This window comes from Talpa europaea (genome assembly GCF_964194135.1).
Source record: "Talpa europaea genome assembly, chromosome: 13".
Lineage (NCBI taxonomy): Eukaryota > Metazoa > Chordata > Mammalia > Eulipotyphla > Talpidae > Talpa > Talpa europaea.
In genome coordinates, this window is record NC_140080.1 from 52,203,769 (window position 1) to 52,227,357 (window position 23,589).

Consider the following 23,589-nt stretch of genomic DNA (forward strand, 5'->3'; position numbering starts at 1 on the left):
TGCCAAAGCCGGCTAGACCATTTTGGTGGGTGATGACACCATGCAACTATGTCCACACTTGACACAAATGATGAGGCCAGCAAGTGCTAGGACACTGGTGCATTACAGGCCCCCAGGGGGTGGGTCCTGTGCTTAATGACATCTGGCACTAAAAGCATGCTAACAAGTGGGGAAAGTGCTCAACTCCTCCCAGGGCAGAACAGAGAATTCTAATAACCTGCTTCAAAATGGAAACCGGACAGTTGACAAGAAATGCTTTAAACAAATTGGAAAATGTCCACTGCCATCAAGTGCCATCAGAGGGAGGATGAGAGTCATAGGAAATTACAATTTTTGAATCAAATTGCCTGAAGTTTGAGCTTGCACATATAATCAGGGGCATGGGTAGAAGAAAATTGGATTAAAAAATCAGCTAACACTTAAGAGGTCCTGAAAGCAAGCATAGCAAAACGGAGCATGGAAGGAATTGGACAGATGCATCTGTATTTGTAGTTTAGAAAATATAAGCCAAAGAGTCACCCTAAAAACAACCCTTTCTATTGCATTATTTAAAAATTTATAGAAACTTTTATCTACTATGAAAATAGCTAAATATATGAACTTGACTTGCCCCCTAAGTAGCTTGAAGCAATCTCAACTTTTCAGATAAAAGTGTTTTTTCGTTTTGTTTTTTAAAATCATTTTCTTTCATTTTCTTATGAACCTGGCTCAGCACCACCATAATAATGAAAGAAAACAAAACAAAAAAAAAAACATGTCAAAACTCACTTGGCTGCTCCAGCCATTGGAGGCGCAGCTGTAGTGATTCTTAATGCATTTACAGTGCTTGCCAATGCTCCCCCAAATCCCCGTCCTTAGTTTTCAATGGTTTCATTTTGTTTGTTTTGTATCCTGTGGGATAGAAAATAACCTGCACTGATTGTGGCAATTGATTGACTCAGCTGGTGCCTCAGAATATAAAATAGAACTGAAAAGCACATCTGAAAATCAAGTGGGTTGGAGGTGAGTGGGAAGGGGGTACCTCCACCCCAGATTGCAGCAAAAGCACAGAACCAGCTGTGTCAGGCAATGGTTCTATCAGCTCAGTAACACAAAGTACCTTTGATTCCACCTGCCCCTGCCTTTGTTTCCAAAACCCAACAAAGGGGTTGCTATACACTGTTTTTATAATTTACTTTTAATTTTTTTAAATTTATGCCACATTGGTATACAACACTGTGTTTGAACTTTTCTAGAAGTACATGCAATGCTCCTTCTGCCAACTAACCTCCCACCGGGAGAACAGGCACCCAGAGTGCTCTTCTGAGCTCTCCTGCTGGCCAAGGATGCAGCCTGTCTTCCCAGATAAGGACTTTGCAATCTAAGGGCATCTGAAAGGGAATCACAAATGCAACCTCAGAGAGAGGGGGTGGTTTTCAGGGAGTGAGGTTTTATTTGTTTGTTTGTTGTTATTTTATAAAGTGTCATTGTCTTCCCTGAGGTGGGAGGCAAGTAAATACAAAGCATATTTTGGGGGGCAAGTGAGAAGTTTCAATGACACTTCCTTTCTAACTTGCCACCACTTTGTTAAATATAGATAAAATCATTAACTATCATATAGGATTGCATTTAGCAAAATCAGTTATTTGGCTCAGAAAGCAGGGGGAAAGGATAAGGGTGGAAAATACACAATCCAGCTATTTTAAAAAGACTTACAAGGCTGATAGGCAGGCTTAAAGAAAACCGAGTTTCCTTAGGAAAATGCATAGGCTGTACTCAACCTGGAGCTTTTTGCATAATGTCTTCAATTCCCCAGTTAAAACTGAGCTAAAATACAATCTCCACGTTCAATTATAAAATTAATCACCTGTGTTTGTACCCTGGAGAAAAGGAAGTGGGGAGGATAATGCTTTCCTAAATATATTAAGATATACATATACACACATACATATTTTTTCCAAGAGTGGGCTGCCAGGAGTTACTTAGGTTTATACTTTGAAAATAAAGTATATTTTCAAAGCTTGAGTATTTTGAAAATAAATTTCTGGGCCCTAGAGCTATATTGATTACTGACTAATGAAGCAGCCCCACCTGTGTTTATCAGGTTGCCCTCTCTGAGAATAAATTTAGTTTGCTGTCTTCTCTTCATGTTAATTTTACAATGATAGTAAAACATATTCTGTAAGATTTACGTGACTGTTTTCCTACTTAAGGTTAACGTCTTCCTGCTCAGGTCCCCAAGATACTTTGGGTCAGCTAACAAAGTGGAGGACAAAAGAAGGCTCTTTGGGGTCTATGCAGGTGGTGCATTCCCACTAACCTGTGGGGTCACCTTGGAGGTGGCCCCCCGACCTGTGCAGTACTGAGTAGCTTTCCGTTCTAGTGCTGCTGGAGCCATAGAGGTGATGGGCACAGAATACCCTGTCCAGGTCGGACCTATGGGCCCAGGGTAGGACCTCTGCACTCGAGGTGACAAAGCCCACAGGACGGCTCTGCCCCACGCTGTTCCCCATGAGTGCAGCCACCTCCTCTCCATTTGTGGTAAAGCCACTATTTCCCCCCAAGAGGTGAGCACAGACTGACGCTCTTTGCTTATGGGGAAAGGAACCAGCTCCTTTTTGGCAGCAACGCAAACAGACTTGCCCTTTTGCTTGGTCCTTCTCCTGAGACTCCGGATGTGCTCTCTGCTGACAATGTGCCACTTTCTGTTCAATTCAGCATGTTTACTTTTTATTGTGATTCATGTCTGAGTTTCTTTTGAATCAAATTATTGCATTTCCCTGGTGAGATATGCCATATGACAATCTTGTTAGAACAAAATCAAATAAGAAATCTGCATCGAGTGCTCTCCATCTCATCCCAGCGCGCAAGTGTTCCCTTTCGTCTGGACACACTTCAGTCGACTACTTGAGCAACATCGACCCCTTCAGCTTTGGGCCAATTTTCAAACGTTTGTGTCTTGGAAAAGATAAAGATGAATTGGTTGCAATAGTATCAGTGGAGAGAAAGTCATTATTTCAAAACTACTTTACAATCTAAATGACTGCTTTTCCCCAATATATATGGATTGAAGAAAACCAGAAAGACTGATTGGGTGGTTACCCTGAGTCACAGCAGCAACCAGTGGGGACTTTCTTGACATTTTGTCCCTAGAGATGCCTCAGTATTGAAGTAATTATTTGCTTTAACAAGTCTTGAAGCCAAGTATCCCATAGCATTTTTTGCATGGGGATAGAGCAATATATCAATACTTCATATTATACCTCTATTTTTGGGGGGTGGTGGTGACTATTATCTTTCAAGCAATTTTTTGGACTCCTCTTACAAATAATGTCCAAAAATTAAGCTTTTTTCACCAAATAGTTCTTTATTCAAGTATAGAAATAAGAGTCAGGTTGTCTATTTTTTTTTCTTCCCACAGCTTCCAGGATGATGGCCAAGAGTCTCAGTGGGATACCTGGGGTCCTTCATGATTGGAGTTCCTTCTTAGATTCAGGCACTCAGCACCACTGCCATTTCCCAGTGCACCCAGTTTTCTTGCTTTTGTGTCTACCTCTTGTATCTCTCTAAAGTAACCAGATTAGGCTCAAGATGGAGTCACTCATGCTGAGCTCCACATCAGCAACCCAAAACTTAACTAAGTTTCTATTTATGGCTCTCCCAGAAAAGAAAGGTCAAGCAACTAGTCATCACTTGCCTGCTCAGCACAGATTACCTCACAAGTCTTCCCTTTGCTGCAAATAAGGAACAAAGCCTCCTTCAACCAATCAGCACATGTCCGCTATATTCCTTGTCTCACTGTGGTCTATATAAATCTCCTGTACAGCTCTTCAGAGTGTCTTTCTCTCTGCTAACTTGGATGCTGTCCAATTCATGAATCACTAAATGAAAACACACTAGATCAGTAAATTGTGAAAAATTTTCTTTAACAATCTTCTGGCTAACTCTCTCTCATCATTTCAGCATAATGTCATCCTTGCTCAGTCATGCAGCTCAGGCTGACTTAGGTGGCCCCAAATAAGAAGCAGAGTGGAGCTTGGATACAGGAAGGCTGGTGTCAGAAGGTGTGCCCAAAGCACAGCATCACCGTGTTTGATCTGAGAGATTCACATGGCATCGGGAGTCTATCGCTCGCGACTGGACCCTCCGTGTGGGTTAAAAGGGAGGGACACACTTCACAGCGTGATTCAAAGAGGTCGGTTAGGTTGGAGATCCAAAAACCAAATGAACTTTAAAAAATAACTGTTTAAGGATTTTCCAGATTCACACTAGAACAAAAACTCCCCAAGGTTAGTGAAAATAGAGCATGAGTAACTGCAGCCTGTCATTACACTGTTAATCCACATAAACAGGGCTGTGTCTCTAGAAAGGATCTGGGCGTGTGATTCAGTGACACGTGCTGGCCAGGATGGAGAGGAAAGAACTTCAGGCTTCAGGGGAGGCACTTCCTAAAGTCCTTCCTTCTACAGCCAGCACAGGCGCACACACCCCAGCACTGTTCCCCACTCTGCCTCAGCACAGTCCTCTTGCCAAGTCCAGAATTCCCACTCCCTCCCACGCCAGCAAAGTTTTGGGGTGATGGGAAGTTTCTTCATAATTTGATAATTCCAAGGGCTAGAAATAGTCCTAATAGGATTTTCCATTTCACATTTCTCTCAATAGTACCTTCCTGGGCCTCCCTGGTGGCGCAAGGCATTAAGATGCAACCTATGAAGCTATCTGCAGCCACTGCAGCACGTGTTCGATCCCCGGTCAGGGAGCTACCCACATGGTACAGCAGACCTCTCCTGACTCACTTGTTGCTCCCCTCAGCAGTGTATTTCAGTCAATTTGCCTGTTCTGTTCTCCACTCTGTCTCTGTTTAATTGTCTCACCCTCACACCTCTTGTCTGTACCCCAGTTCTTGTATGCATAAATAAATAAATCTTTAAAAAATAGTACCTTTCTATTTGTGCCTGCTTTTTTCTCTTGTATATGTTCTTTATAATTTTCCTCCTTAAAAAAAAACAAAACTTAAAAATATAATGGTTTTAGTACTCAAAAATTCTTACATCCCCTTGTAAGTTCTGCTGAGATATAACTGACATATAACATTGTGTAGATTTAAGGTGTACAACATGATGATTTTATACCCATATTACCTTTAAGCAGTCCTTTTAATCTACTGAATAGCTAGAATGAGAAACAGATTTTTGAAGGGTAGCTAATTGATACATATTTTATTTCAGAGTATAATAACTCTTAATGAATCATCAATTATAATATGCTTAAATGAGTATAAACTTTTAGTTTACAAATATAAGTCACTTTTCTTCAGGAAGCCTGAATGGGAAATAATTTTTTACATATATAAGCATTATCAATAGTGGGTTACAGGGAGCCCTAAGATAGGTATTTTCAAATAGTGCTTGAAAAATTGGACTTGAGTTTCTTTTTTAAAGAATTGTTATGTGATCCCATTACTAATCTCTTTAACATTAACATCTTTAATAAACATTTCAGCAATATCAGCATTCAGAATATTGGATAGAACTAAGACATCATCTCTATTCATTAGACTTATATTTTCTCAATAACCTAATTTTGTCTTTCATAAGATATTAATGCTTTTGGAAATCTAACTCTTAATCCTATTAATTTCTAAGCTAGCTTTTAAAAGCGCATGAGGCTATATGCAAAGGCATTCAATTTCTCTGAATTTTAAGTTAAATTCACTGAAGGAAAATCTAAGAATTTTAGGGTTGCTAAAATGCAGAACTTCCAATTATTTTCTGGGCTGAAATCCTATCATGGGGACTAGATCTGCCTTAATCTTTGTGACTTTGCAGTCTTCCGAACTAAGGTCGCTGGCAACATATAAGGCTGCATTCATCTATGGAGCATGTGTCCATTTGTCTGCATTGTACCAAAGACCTTATCTATTTTTCTTTATCTTTGGTTTATTTATGAGATAGTACCTTTTAGCACCCATACATTTAAAAGAAGCATAGCAGTGGCGCAGATCTGAGTGATATAATGAATCCTTGGTGATTAAACTGGAGCTGAACCCAAGGCAGCATAGCATCTGGGGCATAAAACGAAGTATCATGAGTGTCCCCAAGAAGAGAAAGAAGCAAAGTTCAACACCTGTAGGATATGGTGGAGGTAAGAACTGATCTTTAAAATACTCTATTCCAGACAAGATGTTTCCTACGGCCTAAACAGGACCAGAAATACATACTAAGATTTAAAAAGCTACATATCTATATATATCTAATCCTGTTTTGTACTGTAGGCAGACTGCTACTTTTTTAAACTATTTTTATTTACTAAGGTAAAAACAGAAATCCAAGCCCCCTCCCCTCCTGATTTGCCCATTCACATGGAAACACTCGGGTGATGGTCTGATTCTTGGAATCACATTTCTTGAAAGCAATTAATTCTCTTTGGTTCTTGAGTGACTTTTCCATAGAATATGCTACTGACAGAAGTTGTGTAAGGAGTGAGGTTTCACACATTTTATATATGGTAAGAGTGTAGCACCCTCCCAGGAAGTACTCCTGAATTCCAGGACAGGGACGGACATGCTTGCTGGCCTGGCAGGGCAGGAATGGCTGTCATAGCAGGACACTGGCCGATCCCAGTGTTGCTGTCTAATCTCCACTACATGACATGGCTAGTTGGTCTATAATTGTTTTAAGGGGACAGTTTCTTCCTGAAATAACTACCACAGCTTCTCTAGATTTAACATCCCACTTAATTATAGAAAAAACAAGAAAGTTGCTCATGAATAGGGAAGAGGGTCTGGCAGGCCTCTGTTTTCCATGTGCTTTTATGCAGAATAAGGTAACCAGTGAATCAGCCCTCCTTTCACCACCGGATGGAAACGGATCCATGAATGAAAGACTGGTCCCTTTCTGGCAGCCCTGGTGGGGTCCCTTGGCTTGTTGCTGGTGTTGGGACCATGATCCCTGGCATCCTGACAGGAAGGGTAGAGGGGGGGAGGGGTCCTGGCACATGCTCACCTCATACTCCTCCTTGAAGCCATAGCCCTCCGCACACTTCATCTGTGTGATGTGCTGCAGCAGGTCGGCCACCCGAATGGCGGGATGCAGCTGCCCGGTCTGGTAAGGCACATCAGGGGGCTCTCGCTTCTTGTAAGTGTGGGACTGCACCAGGCTGCTGGTGTCACTGGCCATTGTGTGGGTTTCATCTGGGAAAAGAAGGTCACACAGAAAGTGAGGGAGAACCAATGGCTACTTCGGGGTCCCTGAGAATGCTAAGTTGCTGCTGCTGAATCCCCTCAACTATGGCTATGGTTATCCCTATGGTGGCTCAGCAAAAAAGAAGTTACATGTTTAGAAATTTTAGTGGGATTGGCAACTGACAGGAATGAGGCAGAAATCTTTGTCTTTACAAAGCAGTCCAAACGATATATTGCTTTCACAAAACTAATTGATACGAACCCTTTAGCCTTGGGTGCTAAAGTTTATAGAAGTTTCTTTCTGAAACTTCATCAAGGCCTGGTGCACGACCAGTCTTGTATCCTTCCAAAGATCAGTGAACTAGTTGGTATGATGAAGTAAATAAACTCTGTACAAATGTTCTGTGAGCAAAATAAAAGTGCACAAAATGGTATAGCTTAAAAAGCTAGCAATGAAAACGTGGATTTGGTACATGAAATCCAAAAAAAGTGGAGAAAGAAAAAGGAAGTTGGTCTGATGAGTCACTTTGCATGCTCCAGTATCAGAAAGCTTGACAAAATATTGTGGACTGACGCATCACACATGGAATGTTCTACAAGAGCTAACATGCAGGCCAACACACAGCAGAGCCAGCTGGCTTTGTCAGAATCTACAGAGAAGACACACATTCCCATTCCCTCCACACCTTTTCCATGGGGTGAATGGGGGAACTTACCATTTATTGGCACTTTTAAGAAGATACATATCAGGAGAAAAGAGGAGGAGAAAAAGGAAACAGGGCATAAGCAATAGAACTGTGTGAATAATTACAGGTAGTTTTTATTTTATTTGTGCTTTAATTTTACAGTTAGGTTTTCTATTTCATAGGTGGTCAGAGGGCAAGGCCTCAATTCTCCCATCATGTTAGGATGGAGGTGTTTAATTTAAGCACTCAATAACAAAAGAGGAGGTTAAAATAGTATCATAATTGCTTTTCATCCCGCATGAACCAAGCAATGGCTAAATAAGTCTTATTTGTATTCGACACATTTTCTCATTTAAATTTCTTGAACAAAGCAACCAAATTGTATTATAAAATTAATGTCAAAATTTGGTCAAATAAGCCTAAAGAGGCTATATTTTAATGGAAGACTACTAGTAAATTAGATTAATGAACTGCAGAAATTGTAACTCTTATAAAACATCTTTTGCAGGAAAGTGCTAGTTGATTAAGAATCCTACATCCTACAGGTTAACTCATTATCATGCTGAATCCCTTTAGCCATTATATTATTGAGGATGCTTCTCATCAAAATATAATGCTAAATTAAAGTCATTTAAAATGAGAATGTTAAATCAAAATTGATTTTAAGTGTAAAATATCAAAACATATAAGAAAGGATATATGTTCAATTAAAAAAAATTCAGATTGTTTATCCATAGGGAATTCAGCTGTGGTTGTTTAAGTTCATTCTGTTTTGAAACAGAAGTTCAGCCTCAAAGGCAATTTAGTTTTGAGGACACTGGTGAGCTGGGCCTGGTTTGGAAACTTTATTTCTATCTGCATCGCAAAGCACCTGGGATGCATGGTATGACAGGTGGTACACAAGTGTGTAGCTATGTTGCTGTTGCTGAAATGGCACCTGGATCACTACAAGGTGGCTAAAGACACAGACAAAATAAAAAAGGGTGGTAAGTTGACTTTATGATTTTTTTTTTTCATTTGGATTTGCTTTGAAATTTGGCAATTAATTGGTTCCCATTTATTAGAACAGTCACAGATAAACTGGGACATTTTCCCATCAGATTTGCTTGCTGGCAACTGCCAAGCTCATAAAGTGGGATACAGGATCCCTGCTGAAGTAGTGAATCCACAGAGCTTTTAGCTACTCCAGCAGGAAGTTCAGTTCTTTAGGCTAAAATAAATGGAACATTAATTAGTTTCCCCTCTGTGCCTCTCTTGTTCTCTCAGTTTGTACCTTTTGGGATGAACATAATTGAATGCCATCCATTGTGGACTGATCTTCTGAAGTTCCCTAAATGAATCAGCTGGGCATTTCTCATGGATATACCAGCATCCTACCAGTGCTCTAATGCCAGGGTGAGGTGGTCTTCAAAGTTTTATATTCACAGGGCTGTGCCAGTGTCACCATGCATGCATCAGGCCCCCTCCCTCCCACTGTATTATGACATGTTGGCCTCATTAATAGTATGGACACATCTTCGAGCATTTAAACACTACTGAGACCATCTAAGAAAAAAGCGTTACTATCTAGTATACATAGATAACAAAGAGGGACTAGAAGGTTTCTTATGTGGTATCTGCTAAGAAATTGGGTCACCTACAATAGCAAAAATTCTCGATTTCACCAAAAATTAGTGATTAATTAGTTTCCTCTGAAAAAATGATTACGGGTCTTGAATTTCCTGTATTTGTTAAAAATTACTCACGAAAATTTTTTTAATTAAAATTTATGCCTAAGAGGCAATGAGAAATAAAACTTCCTACCAACACTTCTGATGGTTTTGTAAGAGCTGCAAATTAATTCTACCTATGTTCTATAAGAAACTATCTTGAATTTTCAACAAACCAGCTGCAAATCTTGAATTGAGAACCATGTTTCTCTCTCTCTCTCTCTCTCTCTTTGTCATCTTTTTTGTGTGAAAGAGTGATGTACAGGCATACTAAAGCTATATACATTAGGGCTGGCGCCTTAGCATGTGAGAATAAAAGGTGGAGACACTAGAGGATTTCTTTGTGCCAAGTTCCAAGTCACAACAAAACATTTCTTCTTGTCTTAATGTAAATTACAACAGGACTATTTCCAAAAAGTGCCAGAGTAGATGAACAGCCTATCTCCTGTCTATGGTTCAAGTAATCTTTAATACATGATATAGATTCATGATTCATATTTGTACCAAGTAACATGTAAGAAACAATTCCCAAACACCACCATTTGTTAGATGGGTACATATATAAGCTGGACATAACAGTTACTTGTCAATCTGTTTGACTTATTTTTCACAATGTACCTCGTTTTTGCTACTTGAATTATCTGTTCAAGTAATTCCTTCTTGGTAAAGGAGCCTAACCAACTTTAAAAGATGTCAATTAGATGTTCATAATAACAAAGCAACGACTTAAAAAAAAGTGATATTTGTTTAATAAGCTTATCTTAATCCTGCTGTGAAATCTGAACATTTTCTTCCCTCTGATAATCATGTCTCAGCCCTCCCACTTACAGCTCTCCTAGGGTCAAAATATCCACCAGAGGAACTGCGAATGAATGCCACAGCACACAAAGAAACTGAAAATCTTTGCCTATCAAAAGATTCTGCAGAAGTCATCTGCATGTAGATTACATTGTGTGGGTGCCTAAGATTAGCCTGGCCCTTCATGTATGAAAAGAATAAAAAATGCAGCTTTCTTTGCCTTAGAGTTGGTATTAAAGGGGCGAGAGGCTTTGTTTGTCAAACCTCCAAATGATGCAAATTCAACAATTCTGGTTCATGTCCATTCTTAAACTTCTGTCATAGTTTATTTTTTCCCTCAGGCAACAAACCTGCTCAAGTCCAGATAACACCATAAGGGGAAAAAAATCACCCTCTATACAAAAATCATAACAGCTTAGACAAAAAAAGAAGCACAGGGGGGAAAATTATGTTGCAAAGATATAAACCCTTGTAAAGAGAATTAGGAAGCAGAAATCGAACAGCTGAGGATGAAATTCTTGCTACGATGAATTGTTATATACCTTGAAGTCGTTTGTGTTGTGCTCCTTTTCGGAAGGTTAGTGGTAGAAAGAGAACACAGCCGTGACATACTCGGGTTATTTATGCATCTCAAATGCAACAGCAGCTCATGCTTGTCTGGTTATCCTAGCCAGGTAATGCCATTTCTCCTCACCCTTCATACAGTGGACAAAAGGGATTTTTTTTCCTTTCACTCCCCACTGGGAACATTTCATACTTTCAATGACTTAGCCCCACTGGGCTAAGATTTTATTTCATTTCTAGTGACATCTGACACATAATAAACCATGTGATTATAAAGTGCCATCTTGTCATTTCCCTGTTGAGAACATCAGCTCCTTTGAAATTCCACCGTGTGACAGACCCTTTGCAATGCCGGGTGCCCTAAGTGGCTCCAAGGAGTCCTGGGAGGGGGCCAGAACTCAATTGCGATAATCTTTCTGCATAATATTTGGTATAATTAGAAAAGTGCTATTTTTGAAATTGAAGTTTTAGTGCTTAGGTAGAAGTGAAAAGAATAAGACGTTATTTTCACTTTCACAACTGTCAAATGGACAGAATTCAGCTGTTGGGAGTACACAGCTGCGTGGTGACATACTGCGTTTTCCCTTGGGAGGAGACCTAACTTCAAATTCTGAACACAGGAAGGGAGAATACTGGAGCCTGGATTGTCCATTTGAACCTTTTGGTATTGTTCCTAATAGACATGCAGCAAACCCTTATCATCAGTGGAGACTGGAGAAAGGTATTTATTGTCTACACTCGCCACCCCATCTCCTGCCACCCACCACCCCCATGTCCAGCTTACAGTCACTGCATCATACAAATTAGCCACTGACTTTCTAAATTACTCCTGTGTAAACTGATAAAGGGAAATATTCTCACCTAAAATTGCAGTTGGCACAAACGGATCTGTCATACATCATAAGCAGGTCAATGCAGAGAAAGTAAAAAGAGAAAGAACAGTAAATAGTTAATGAAAGGTCCCCCCAATATTCCCACAGAAAGCCAAAGAAAGCATCAGTAACAGCACATTAAACATGAACCTTCTATAGCATCATGGACAGCAAAGTGGGTACTGATTGGTTCTGATTTTGAAGGGCTTATAAGAGATGAAACGATGGTACAGTCTGTTACCTGGGTAATAGGAATTAGGCACCGATGTGCTCAGTGTATTCGTTTTCATTGTGAAGGACGATGGTGAAGACACAGCTGTAAATGAGAGAAAGGCTGGTCAGTGGTGGTAGAGAAGCAGTACCTGAAAACAAGGCACCCAGAGGCTCTTCACAGACAAGTGCTAGCAAGATGGCTGTGAGAGTCATCAGAGACTCACTGATGTCCACGAGGTAGATGCTATTATCATTCCCCACTGCGTCTGGGGCATTAGGTGTACTTTAGAGGATGAACATCCTTTTATCACTTAAGAGTTTCTTATCCCACAAATGAAGAAAAAAAGACCCAATCTAATCACAGCTGCCATTGTGAAACCTTAAATTCATTAGATTTCTAGACTATAGAATTCTACCATCATGTTGAGCTTATTTTTTTTTTTTGCAACTAAGAGTAGGAGAATGTGTCTACACGTGACATTTGAAGAATATTCTGAAGGTCCAAGTTTTTGTAGCTTTCTAAATTGTCTCCTTCCTTTTAATTTAGATATTCATAGTTTTCCACAATGCTATGACTTGGTTTATAAAAATAAAAGTGATGTTTCACGCTTGCTACATTTAAGGTGAAAGCCACATGCCTACATATTGTTGTATTAGTCTTTTCAATCCTTATACTGCACTTGATCTTAGCCAAAAGGTCAAGGTCAAGATGTGATATCTTTTCAATCCTTATGAAGTTCTTATTTTTCTTTGAAATACTCCTCTGAAACATTCACTTAAGATTTAACTATTATCGGGCCTCCCCGGTGGCGCAGCGGTTGAGCGCTGGGTTGCGAAGCTGCCCGCAGCCTCTGCAACGCCGGTTCGATCCCCGGCTGCTCCCCGGCCACCGGAGGAGGGTCCCACATGGCCCGCAGACCTCCCCTGCCGCCCACTGCTCCCCTCAGCAGTGTACTTTGGTCCTTCTGCCTGCTCTGCTCCCTGCTCTGGCTCTGGTGAATTCTCTCACCCTCCCGCACTTCTGACTGTACCCAGTGCTTGTATAAATAAATAAATCTTTAAAAAAAAAAAGATTTAACTATTATACCTTCTACTTCTATGCCTTACTGTTATTGAGGGGAAAGCAACCCCATCTAATTTATGATTCCATTGGAAATGGGTATTTCCTATTTTTAAAGTAGTTTTTTTTTAACTCCCCTCAATGTCTTAATTGATTAGTGCTTTAAAAACCCTTTAATGAAATTAGGTATAAAGATAAATGATTTGAATGTGTTCAGGTGCTTATGTTAGTTAAACATACATCTAAATCTTAACTACTCTGATACAATTTATAAGATTCATTTAATACTGAGTTTCTGATCAGGACGCTAGTACTCAATTACTATTATGGGAAATACTATCAAGTGCAGATATTATGTGTGCACATTACATACTATCTTATTCTGATGACATGTTAACATATTTTAACTTTCGTGGAATAGTTCTGTTAGAACAGTGTTTTTGCCTGTGTTTATATTTTAAAGTGTAGAATTAGTAAATGAAAGAAAAAGGACCAGGACCCAGGATGTCTGTTATTTATAAGATATTTCTCTATACTAGGAAAGAATTATATTTCAAATGCATGTTTATGGTGGGATGCTGAGTGCTTCTGAAACATGCTAGAGTTGGTGAGATTAAATAATGTCTGTTACCTGTAGGCATTTCTATAAGCCTGGGAAGAATGTGCAAAGCAGATATAAAACAACTTTGTTTATTTTCACCTTAAAAAAGACATTTTAAATTCTTTGACTTTCAGTATAAAAGTTAAACACATTTCCATAATATAAATCTATTCTTCCCATTTTTATAACATGTTAAAAATGATGGCACTACTCACACAGCTTTGGTGGATGGATTATTCTCCACTCTCATAAATATACTCATGTTTATTTTTTTAATTCCCCAAGCTTTCCCCCACCCCAATGTTTCATTTCTAAAAGCTACTCAATTCCCAACTGCCAGCATTTTCTCCCAACTTTGAAAGATCTCAAACATATTCAGATTTGTAATAGACTTACAGCTACAGGCTCTTGGTCTATTGAATATTTGTCTTGCAAGATATGATACAGAAGTATTAATTGATACATTTATGGCTATTGAGGCAATGCTGGTTTACAATGCTGTATATGATTTAGAGGTATAGGATCACAATCATCAGGTGTATGTTACTACACCACACCCACAACCAAGGCACCCACAGTCCTCCCCCAGAGTCCGTTTGTCGGGTAAAGAAAATGTCAGGCTTTTCTGCCCTTCCGCCATCAGGACAGATGACGGAACCCTGTGGTCCTGAATGCATGCCTGATGGCGGGCACCTGGAATAGGGGGTGGGCATAGGTACATGGGATTCACCTGGGCGAAGACTGTGCTTTTTTTTTTTTTAATAGAGGCATGTTTTATTTATTTATTTATTTGTTTGTTTGTTTTGTTTATACAAGCACTGGGTACAGTCAGAAGCGCGGGAGGGTGAGAGAATTCACCAGAGCCAGAGCGGGGAGCAGAACAGGCAGAAGGACCGAAGTACACTGCTGAGGGGAGCAGCAGGCGGCAGGAGAGGTCTGCGCACCATGTGGGACCCTCCTCCGGTGGCCTGGGAGCAGCTGGGGATGGAGCCGGCATTGCAGAGGCCACGGGCAGCTTCGCAACCCAGCGCTCAACTGCTGCGCCACCGGGGAGGCCCTAAGACTGTGCTTTTTAAGGACGGAGTCACAGGGATGCCAGCAGAAGCCAAAAGAGAAGCCGAGAGAGAAGCAAGAGAAGCAGAAGCTGAGAGAAGGCCCGAGAGCCCAGAGTGGGAGGCTGGCAGGCCTCCCAGCCCCCCAGTAGCCCTGCCCGCCGTATGCCTGGTGAACCCCAATAAAAAAACCTGCAAAAAACCACTGAGGACTCTGACTCCTCCTTTATCCTTTCTGCCTGGGATCCTAGAAAACCTGCACTGTGGTCTTCCTGCCCTACACCGTTACATTTTAAAGGCATTAAAAGGGTATTAATAACAAAGTCTGCCACGGGGATCACTTGATGGCATGGGATCAAAGAGTCCCCCTCCTTGCTCTAAGAGTGGAATGCCCATGGCTCTGTTTCCACTCTTGGCTTTGGTGCAAGAGACACATAATGCAGAGGGCAGCGGAGCCAAAGGCTTCTGCGGTAGTCCTCACTGCAGGAGTATTTTGGGATTTCCACAGACACAACCATTTTATTTTTTAAAAGTAACTGCCAAAGGGCCTCCCCTGGTGGCACAGGCAGTTGAGCGCTGCGCTGTGTGAAGCTGTCCGCAGCCTCTGCAGCACCAGTTTGATTCCGGCTGGCCGGTGAGGGTCCCACATGGCGCGGCAGACCTCTCCTGTCTCACCTGCTGCTCCCCTCAGCAGTGTATTTCGTCAGTCTGCCTGTTCTGCTCCCTGCTCTGTCTCTGGCAAATCCTCACCCTCCCACGCATCTGGCCTGTACCGTGGTGTAGGGTAAGGAAAAAGTATCAGGCTTTTTTGCCCTCCCGCCATTAGTATAGATGAGGGAACCCTGTGGTCCTGAATGCATGCCTGATGGTGGGCACCTGAAGTGGGTACACCTGGGCTGAGAGACTGAGTTTATAAGGGCGGCGTCACGGGGATACCAGCAGAAGCCAAGAATGGCCAGAAGCTGAGAGAAGAAGAGAAACGGAGAACGCCAGAGAGAGCCCAGATAGAGTGAGGATTTACTGGAAGCTGGGAGGACTTCCAGCCTCCTGGCCCCCCAGCACCCCTGCCTGACATATGACTAGTAAATATAAATAAAATATCTGCAAAAGCCATTGAGGACTCTGACTCCTCCTTTACCCGGTCTGCTGGATCAGAAAACCTGCTCAGTGTCCCTTCCTGCCCCTACAATTGACATAAGTTGGCAAGATGATCCATGCAGATGGGTATGGAGCCCTCTGAAGACCTGGAGGGACTAAGGAGTAACAGACTGTGTTTGCCTGTGACAGTGCTGGAGGCGCCATGGCGGCAAAGAAGATGGGCAAGGTCTGGGAGCTGCAGGACGAGACCTTGCATGGAGGAGACGCCCGAGAAGACCAGCCAACAACCCCTGAGGCAGCAGAATCGTCGGGGAGAGAGGACCATGATTTGGAGCTCACCAGTGCTGATGGCAGGGAGAGGCCTAATGGACTTCGACTGATGAACTTGGATTGACAATCCCGCCTGAAGGCAGAGGGACTTTGGCAAGTTAAGTTTTTGGTATCCTGGGAGAGGGTGCTATTGTTTGTACACCCCAGGAGATGGGAATCTGGGGGTGGCCAGTGGGCCTTGAGAGCCAAAAGCAGCCTGTGTATGCCCAGCAGCCAGGCAGAGGAGAAAAGCCAACTGAGAAGACAAAAGCGGGTGCTGATGCTAAGTTTGGGAAGCCCTGAGTGGCTGTTGAGCACTAAGTAAGCTGAGGAAGGCCAGTGAGTCTCGTAAAATCACCTGCGGGTGATGCCCGGCTCATTCTCGAGTGAGGGTGAGGAGCTAAGGAACCCGTCCTTGAGGGACGGGTGGGGAACGTGGCTTGGGGTGGAGCCCAAGCTGAAGAGGGGACCCAAGAGAGGCCGCATGTAGAGTTTGGATCCCCGCCCCATGTGCTTGTGCAGTGGGTTGGCCTGAGTGCAGGGGTCTGCGTGTCGCATTGGTGGCTATGAAAGCCGAGTGTTGGAGCGACTGCAGACAGAAACCCTGAGGGTTGGCGATTACCCCCAATAGTAGAATAGAATTGCCAATCCCAGAGCGAGTGCATCCTGGGGGGTGGATGCGGTGTGTGGCTTGTAGCTGAGACTACAGCCAGAGAAGGCCAGGAAGCCTGACAGCTCCTGGCATGTGACAGAGATGTCTGAGTGGTTCCCCTCCCTCGTATGAGCAGTGCCTTCGGCAGCAGATTTGGTGGCTTATCTGCTGGTGCCAATAATTGTCTTTTGCCACTAGGCTGGTGCCCTGCCTGGAATTATTTGTGTTCTGTTGTATTTTATGTATTTTGTTGTTCTATTGTGATGTATATTATTTGTTTTTGTGGGCCATGTCTGCAGTGTTCTATTGCCAAGAAAAATGTATGTGACTTGTGTAGATTTTATGGCAGAAAACCTGAGGGGTGAGCTGTAGGGTAAGGAAAAAGTATCAGGCTTTTCTGCCCTCCCGCCATTAGGATAGATGAGGGAACCCTGTGGTCCTGAATGCATGCCTGATGGCGGGCACCTGGAGTGGGTACACCTGGGCTGAGAGACTGAGTTTATAAGGGCGGCATCATGGGGATGCCAGCAGAAGCCAAGAACGAACGGAAGCCGAGAGAAGAAGAGAAACAGAGAACGCCAGAGAGAGCCCAGATAGTGAGGATTTGTGGGGGGCTGGGAGGACTGCCAGCCTCCCGGCCCCACAGCACCCCTACCTGCCATATGCCTGGTAAATCTAAATAAAAGACCTGCAAAAGCCACTGAGGACTCTGACTCCTCCTTTACCCGGTCTGCTGGATCAGAAAACCTGCTCAGTGTCATTCCTGCCCCTACACCCAGTTCTTGTGTAAATGAATAAATAAATCTTTAAAAAAAAAAGTAAAAGTAACTGCCAAATTAAATTTCCTGTCCAGAGGCAAATATTCCCTGTTGTTCAAACTTCAAAAGCCCAGAAGGTCCTAACATAGCATTCTGCTCTTTGGGCAGGTAATTCCAAGTAAATTTATTCGTGAAGAATTTCACCATGAAATTGAAAGTTTAGAACATTAATGGATTATCTTGGAAAGTGAGAATGTATTTCTGTGTGTCCTTTTTATACTGATGTTCAATAAATAATTTCTTTGATGATACTAACCTTGTCTGTCCTGGGGAGGACCTCTCCCACCTCGACCCACAACTAATGCATCATAAGTTATTTAAATTTTGCAGTCAAATGCATTATAGGGTTTTTTTTTTTTTTTTGTGGGACCCTCGCCGGTGGCCGGGGATCGAACTGGCACTGCAGAGGCTGCGGGCAGCCTCGCAACCCAGTGCTCAACCACTGCGCCACCAGGGGAAGCCCAAATGCATTATAGTTTTTAAAATGAAAAAATCCAGTATTTGCTGCAAGAAAGTGCAGAAATTTATTGAAAAGATGAGATGCAGTTTGTGGTACACTAAAGTACCACAGATTTGGGAACCTACACTGAAAATGACATGGGACTAGGGATGAGGAGTTTGTCCTAAATCCCCACCCCCATGGTGTCTACTGCATGCTCCTCCACCAAGCCAGGTGTCTAAGTAGAGATAATAAACAGCGCCTCTAAGGAGGAATAAGTGGGCAGCTGTAGCCACTCTAAGCAAAAAAAAGTAAGTGACTAAACCCTAGGAAGCCTGGCTGTGGCAGGAAATACATGGGTTGGCCATGCTGTGCCTGACGAGAATGGATGAGGAGAGCTGCAGAATCAGGGAGGACCAAGCGGGCAGGCAGGGCAAAAGCTCACCTTGTCCACATGGTATCAGCCACCTCTTGCAGAGACAGTGTTTCTGGGCTTCATAGTCACCAGGCCCCCAGCTTTTATGCATTTTTCTTACTAATTGGCAGCTACACTTTCATTCCATCCGCATGCTGACCAATATACTGATAATGTAGCCACGACTTCACATGATAAAGCAGTCACTGACCTTGAACCCAGCAGGCTGGGAACCAGAGTCAGCCATAGACCATGAATTTATTTCTGGTCTCTGAGACGATTACGAGGGACAAAACCACTTCTGTATTTCAGATAATCAATCTAACTGGTAGCTTCCTAAAAATAAAGCCTTGTACTTGGATCACAGGTGGTAGTATGGAAAGGTATTAGCTGAGCTCGGTTTACCCACCTGGTGTAAAATGTAAGGCTTGTGAAGTAGAAATACAGTTTAACTTATTAATTGCCACTAATAGCCCTATAATAAAGGCAGAACCTGTCAGCTAACAAATAAAAAATTAACTTGTTACTGCCATTTAGTGAACTGCTTTATAACAGGCTTCCCTTGTGTAATTCCACACCTGGCTAGCTCACAAATAGGATCTAAACAACAAAAAGAATGATGAGAAGCAGGTGACTTTCTCTTCAGGAGGAAAGGAGCCTTCATGCGATCACTCTCTAGCTCTTTATAGAAACGTACCTGTGGCTCCCTGACTTTCTGATCTGGCCCTGTCTCTCTCAGAATAACTCTCCTGAGCAACCACAGCATGTAAAGAATTTTCAGGACTATTGAAAGGGGCTGGGGAAACCATAAGAAATTCTTTAGGGAGTTTTTTCTTTTAGTTCCCCTATACTATCTGGATCCCAGGAAACCAGAGATGTAGTAAAGGCTGAGAAACACAGGCACTTACATCTCCCGTTGAGGTTGTGCGTGTCCATGAAGGAGAAAGCCTCATCGCAGTTTGTGCCTTGCTCGGCATAGCTCTTATCCATTGAATTCACCATCACAGTCATCTCTTGCCGGGTGCTGCTCATTGTCTCCTTCCGCTTCTTGGCCAGTTTCCTTAGGACAAAGAGTTCATTATATTATGCGTGGGAATGGAAAATGGAGTGTAGGCATGTGTATTGTTCAATAATCGAGAATAATTTCTATGGAGTAACTGCATTCATTCATAACGTTAATTTATGGTGCCTTCTAGATGTCAGGTTCTCTACCAGCTGCAGATACACAGAGATGAAGAACATCCTCTGCCTAGCCTTAAAAATCCAGTGATATTAGGAATGTACAGCCTAAAACATGATGTTGTTTCTCCTACTATGAGTTAGATTCAAACTGACCCCACCATAGCACAATCACAGTCTAGTGACAAGCTCCTAGAGTTGTTAACTTTTCTAAATTATTTTTCTGTAATGTTGTATCCAGACACTCTGTATCTGGAAGTGTATCCCTCTGGCAAATATTTGCCAAATAAAACAGAAACAATCCAAGGGTGAATCTAATAAGCATATTATAGAAATAAAGAATAAATCTAGGGTGGGTGGAGAAGAAATAATAGTTGGAAGACATGCACAGGGAGTGTCTGTGACCCAGGACAGAGTAGCTCAGGGCTCAGAAGCAGTGCAGGGGCATGTCCTGGTCACCATGATACTGGGCCAAGACCCACATATACCCAGATTAGTTTTCCATCAAGATCTGTCAACAGAAGGTAAACTTGCAAAAAAGTCGTTGGCTTTTCTGGGAAGTTTAGCAGAGGAATAAGCCCTATAGTTCCTCACTCAGTGCAAAAGGTGGAGGAAGGCAGAGAGACTTCCAATTCTTTTAAAGACATAGCTTAGGGCCCCCCTGGTGGCGCAAGGAGTTAAGACACAACCCATGAAGGTCTCCCCAGCCACTGCAGCACTAGTTTGATCCCTGGCCAGGGAGCTACCCACATGGCACAGCAGACATTTCCTGACTCGCCCGCTGCTCCCCTCAGCAGTGAATTTTAGTTCATCTACCTGTTCTGCTCCCCACTCTGTCTCTAGTGAATCCTCTCACCTCTTCCCCCACACCTCTGGCCTGTACCCCAGTTATTGTATGCATAAATAAATCTTAAAAAAAAAGACATAGCTTAATTCTGGCCTCTGCATCCTGCTTGTTCACTACCCAAAGCTCATAATCTAAAGTTACAGACACCTGGAGAAAAACCATTAAAGCCTACATACAAATAGAAGGATGAAACACATTTTTATAGCTCTTACTATTGGAGTTTGTTTCATGCACCCAAATCAGACCCGAAAAAAAAAAAAAATGGAAATTCTTAAGAAGGTACAAAGTGAGAAAGTATAAGAAGACTATAGCATCATAATACCAAAAACATGTCCTGAAATGTTAATTCTGCCTAAGCACCTAGCAACATTCACAAAAGAAGATGGCGGCTATTTTTAGTAAATCTGTTTGGTTCTCATTGACCTAGGACACACCAGAATTTAAAATGAGCTATATAATCAAAATCACTCTCATATTAGGTGATTACTAATGCAATGTAAGGCATAGTCAATGTTAGACCATATGGATAATTTTTATTATCATACACAAATGCCACATAAACCAAATGCTTTCTTGCCTGTAGTTATAATAATCTTTTAATTTCATACTTTAAGGCAGAAGGGTTTCATTAATAAGGTGCCATTTTTATTACCAAAAGTTGTTTGAAAAAAGATACATTTTAAACAGAAAAATAAAAATCATCTACAACTTCTATGTCAGAGTCACAGTTGTAAAAGTATGAGAAGTAAGCTAATGTGACCCCTTTGGGTACTGGCATGCCTTTTGCCAGGAGCAGACCATGCTCATCTTCTCTAGAGCCCCTCTTTTCAGTCAACAGTGCTGGTCTGCAAGCCAGGGTCTGTGCCTGGAAATCTTCAACAGGTGTTCTGGACAGAGACAGCATCAGGCTCCTGCTCCATAGCTGCTGTTAAAATAACACATTTTTCCTCCACTTCCAGACCCGCCAGCTCACCAGCAAAGCATTCTTCGGCCAGGTCTCCCCAGGAACACTAAAGTGGAGGACTGAGATAATTAGCTCCATAATTCAGGCAAAACGTCCCCATCTTGCTGGAATTTCTTTTACTTTGGACTGATTTATGCAAATAATTGCCTCAATATTCTCTTTTGTTGTGTTTATGAAGGAAGGTATAGTCAAGTTCACAGACTTCCCTGCTTGTCCTTTCTTGCTTGTATTCCTCTCATGCTTACAGGTTAGGAAGTGACAGAAAATGTGTTCTGGCATTGTTGATAGGAGGTGGTGGTAAAGGTGTTTAAGTGAGTGTGTGTGTTGGCATGTGTGTGCCAATAAAAATTAAGCCACACCAGAAAAGGCCCTTCTCCTTTCTAGTCCTCCATATGTGTGAACTAATTCCAGTGATGCTAAGCTATACAGTTCATTGTTCATCTTTTTTAAGCACACACACAAAAATTCAGGAAGAACTCATGAGAGTGCACATATCAAATAGAAGTCCAGTCAGAGGCCTGCAGCTTTATTTACACTCACGTCCATCAAGTACATACTCTTTGCCCATGACCCCTTTTCAAAGCCCACCTCACAGTGTACACGACAAAAGCCTTCTCTGGTAATCTTACCCTTTAAGCACATTTTACTCCCATCAGATGTCACAAATACCAATAATTCACCCAGGCCAGGCAGGTCATGTAAGTGAGTGAGATAAGTGTATGACAACAAGTGGTGGAGATGGGAGAAATGGAGGAAGAAAGAGCTGCTCAGCTCCAGCAGATTGACGGCTCATGAAGGTTGCAGACACGACATTTCAGGAGGAACCAGAAATCCAGATTTTATGTGAACTCTTAATTTTTAAGTGTTATCAAATAATTCAAATTAAGACAAATTTAAATACTGTACGGCCCACAGAAAGCATATTTCTGACACTTCTGCTCTCCGTTAACTCTAGCACTTAGAATCTTAATTGTACTGGAATGGAAGGGAGTAGAAGTTAACAGTATTATCTCATTTAACCGTAGGAACACTGTAAGAGTTTATATGCTTACTTCCTATTCCACAGATGAGGGAACTAAGTATCAGAGAAGTTAGGTACTCATCCAAACCATTGAGTTAGGATTGCACCTTAGGTCTCTCTGACTCCAAAGGTACTCATTCTAAAATAATGTGCTGTCTCTAATAAAGAATTTCATTAATTTACATTTCCTTATAAGTTATATTATGATTATTACCAATGTACTTTCAAGTATGATAGTCTGTTATTACATAAATAAATACATACTATGTTTGAAAAAGTAGGACTAATTTGCAAGTACCTTGGTTTTATAGACAGACAAAGGGTGTTCAATGTACTTGTTAATAGAGTGAGTCACTGGGCCTCCTTGGTGGCACAGGGGTTAAACTCTCAGCACTATCAAGCTATTTTAGCCACTGCTGCATGAGTTCGATCCCCGGCCAGGGAGCTAACCCACATGGCAAAACAGACCTCTTCTATTTTGCCTGCTGCTTCCTTTAGCAGCGTATTTCAGTAAATCTGCCTATTCTGCTCCCCACTGCCTCTGGTGAATCCTCTCACTTTCCACACCTCTGACTTGCACCTCAGCTCTTGTATACATGAACAAATAAAAACAAATCAAAAAAAAAAAAAATAGAGCAAGTCATGCTCAGACCAAAGAATTAGTAGGGAGAGTTTTTCTACAACCTATTTATCAAAAGTGGCTTGGTTGGTTTTGAACCATTGCTTAGGATTTTCATTTGTTTCTAATCACAGCCAAATGTTGTAGTTTATAATTACAGATGGTTGAGAAGGAAGAGATTTAGCATTGAGCCTTGGGTATGACTGGATAACTTGGAGTTTTCTCTTTACCTTCCACTTTGGGCTTTGAGTTTCATTATTTGTGTTGTTTTTTCAACTGAAAACTATTAAAACTATCGGAAAAATTTGTGAGCTTAATGAAGTAAAGTATTTTGATTAGGGAAACTACTAAAGGCAATTTTCTTTGCAATCTTATCTAAAAACACAAGTAAATTTATTTTCCATTTTCATTTTAACAAATGGTTTGACTGAAATATTTTTGTCTCTAACCTCTACATTTAAACTGCATTAATCTCAAAGGTCCTTAGTAATAATTTTAAAAGTTGCTACCA

The 23,589-nt window shown here is 41.7% G+C and overlaps 1 protein-coding gene across 5 annotated transcripts in view; it reads right to left on the reverse strand.

The window, feature by feature from the left end:
* Positions 1–23,589, reverse strand: part of PTPRM (protein tyrosine phosphatase receptor type M) — a gene marked incomplete at its 3' end in the record, with an annotated part of 796,072 nt that overhangs the window by 146,096 nt on the left and 626,387 nt on the right. For 4 of the 5 annotated variants that reach the window (XM_084252854.1, XM_084252853.1, XM_084252852.1 and 1 more), the window contains 4 exons: positions 19,357–19,508; positions 12,033–12,107; positions 11,781–11,807; positions 6,984–7,171 (listed from right to left, as the gene is read on the reverse strand). In XM_084252854.1, coding sequence (XP_084108980.1) covers positions 6,984–7,171; positions 11,781–11,807; positions 12,033–12,107; positions 19,357–19,508 — 442 coding nt within the window. The remainder of the gene's footprint in view (positions 1–6,983; positions 7,172–11,780; positions 11,808–12,032; positions 12,108–19,356; positions 19,509–23,589) is intronic. The other variant, XM_084252855.1, reaches the window with a different exon arrangement.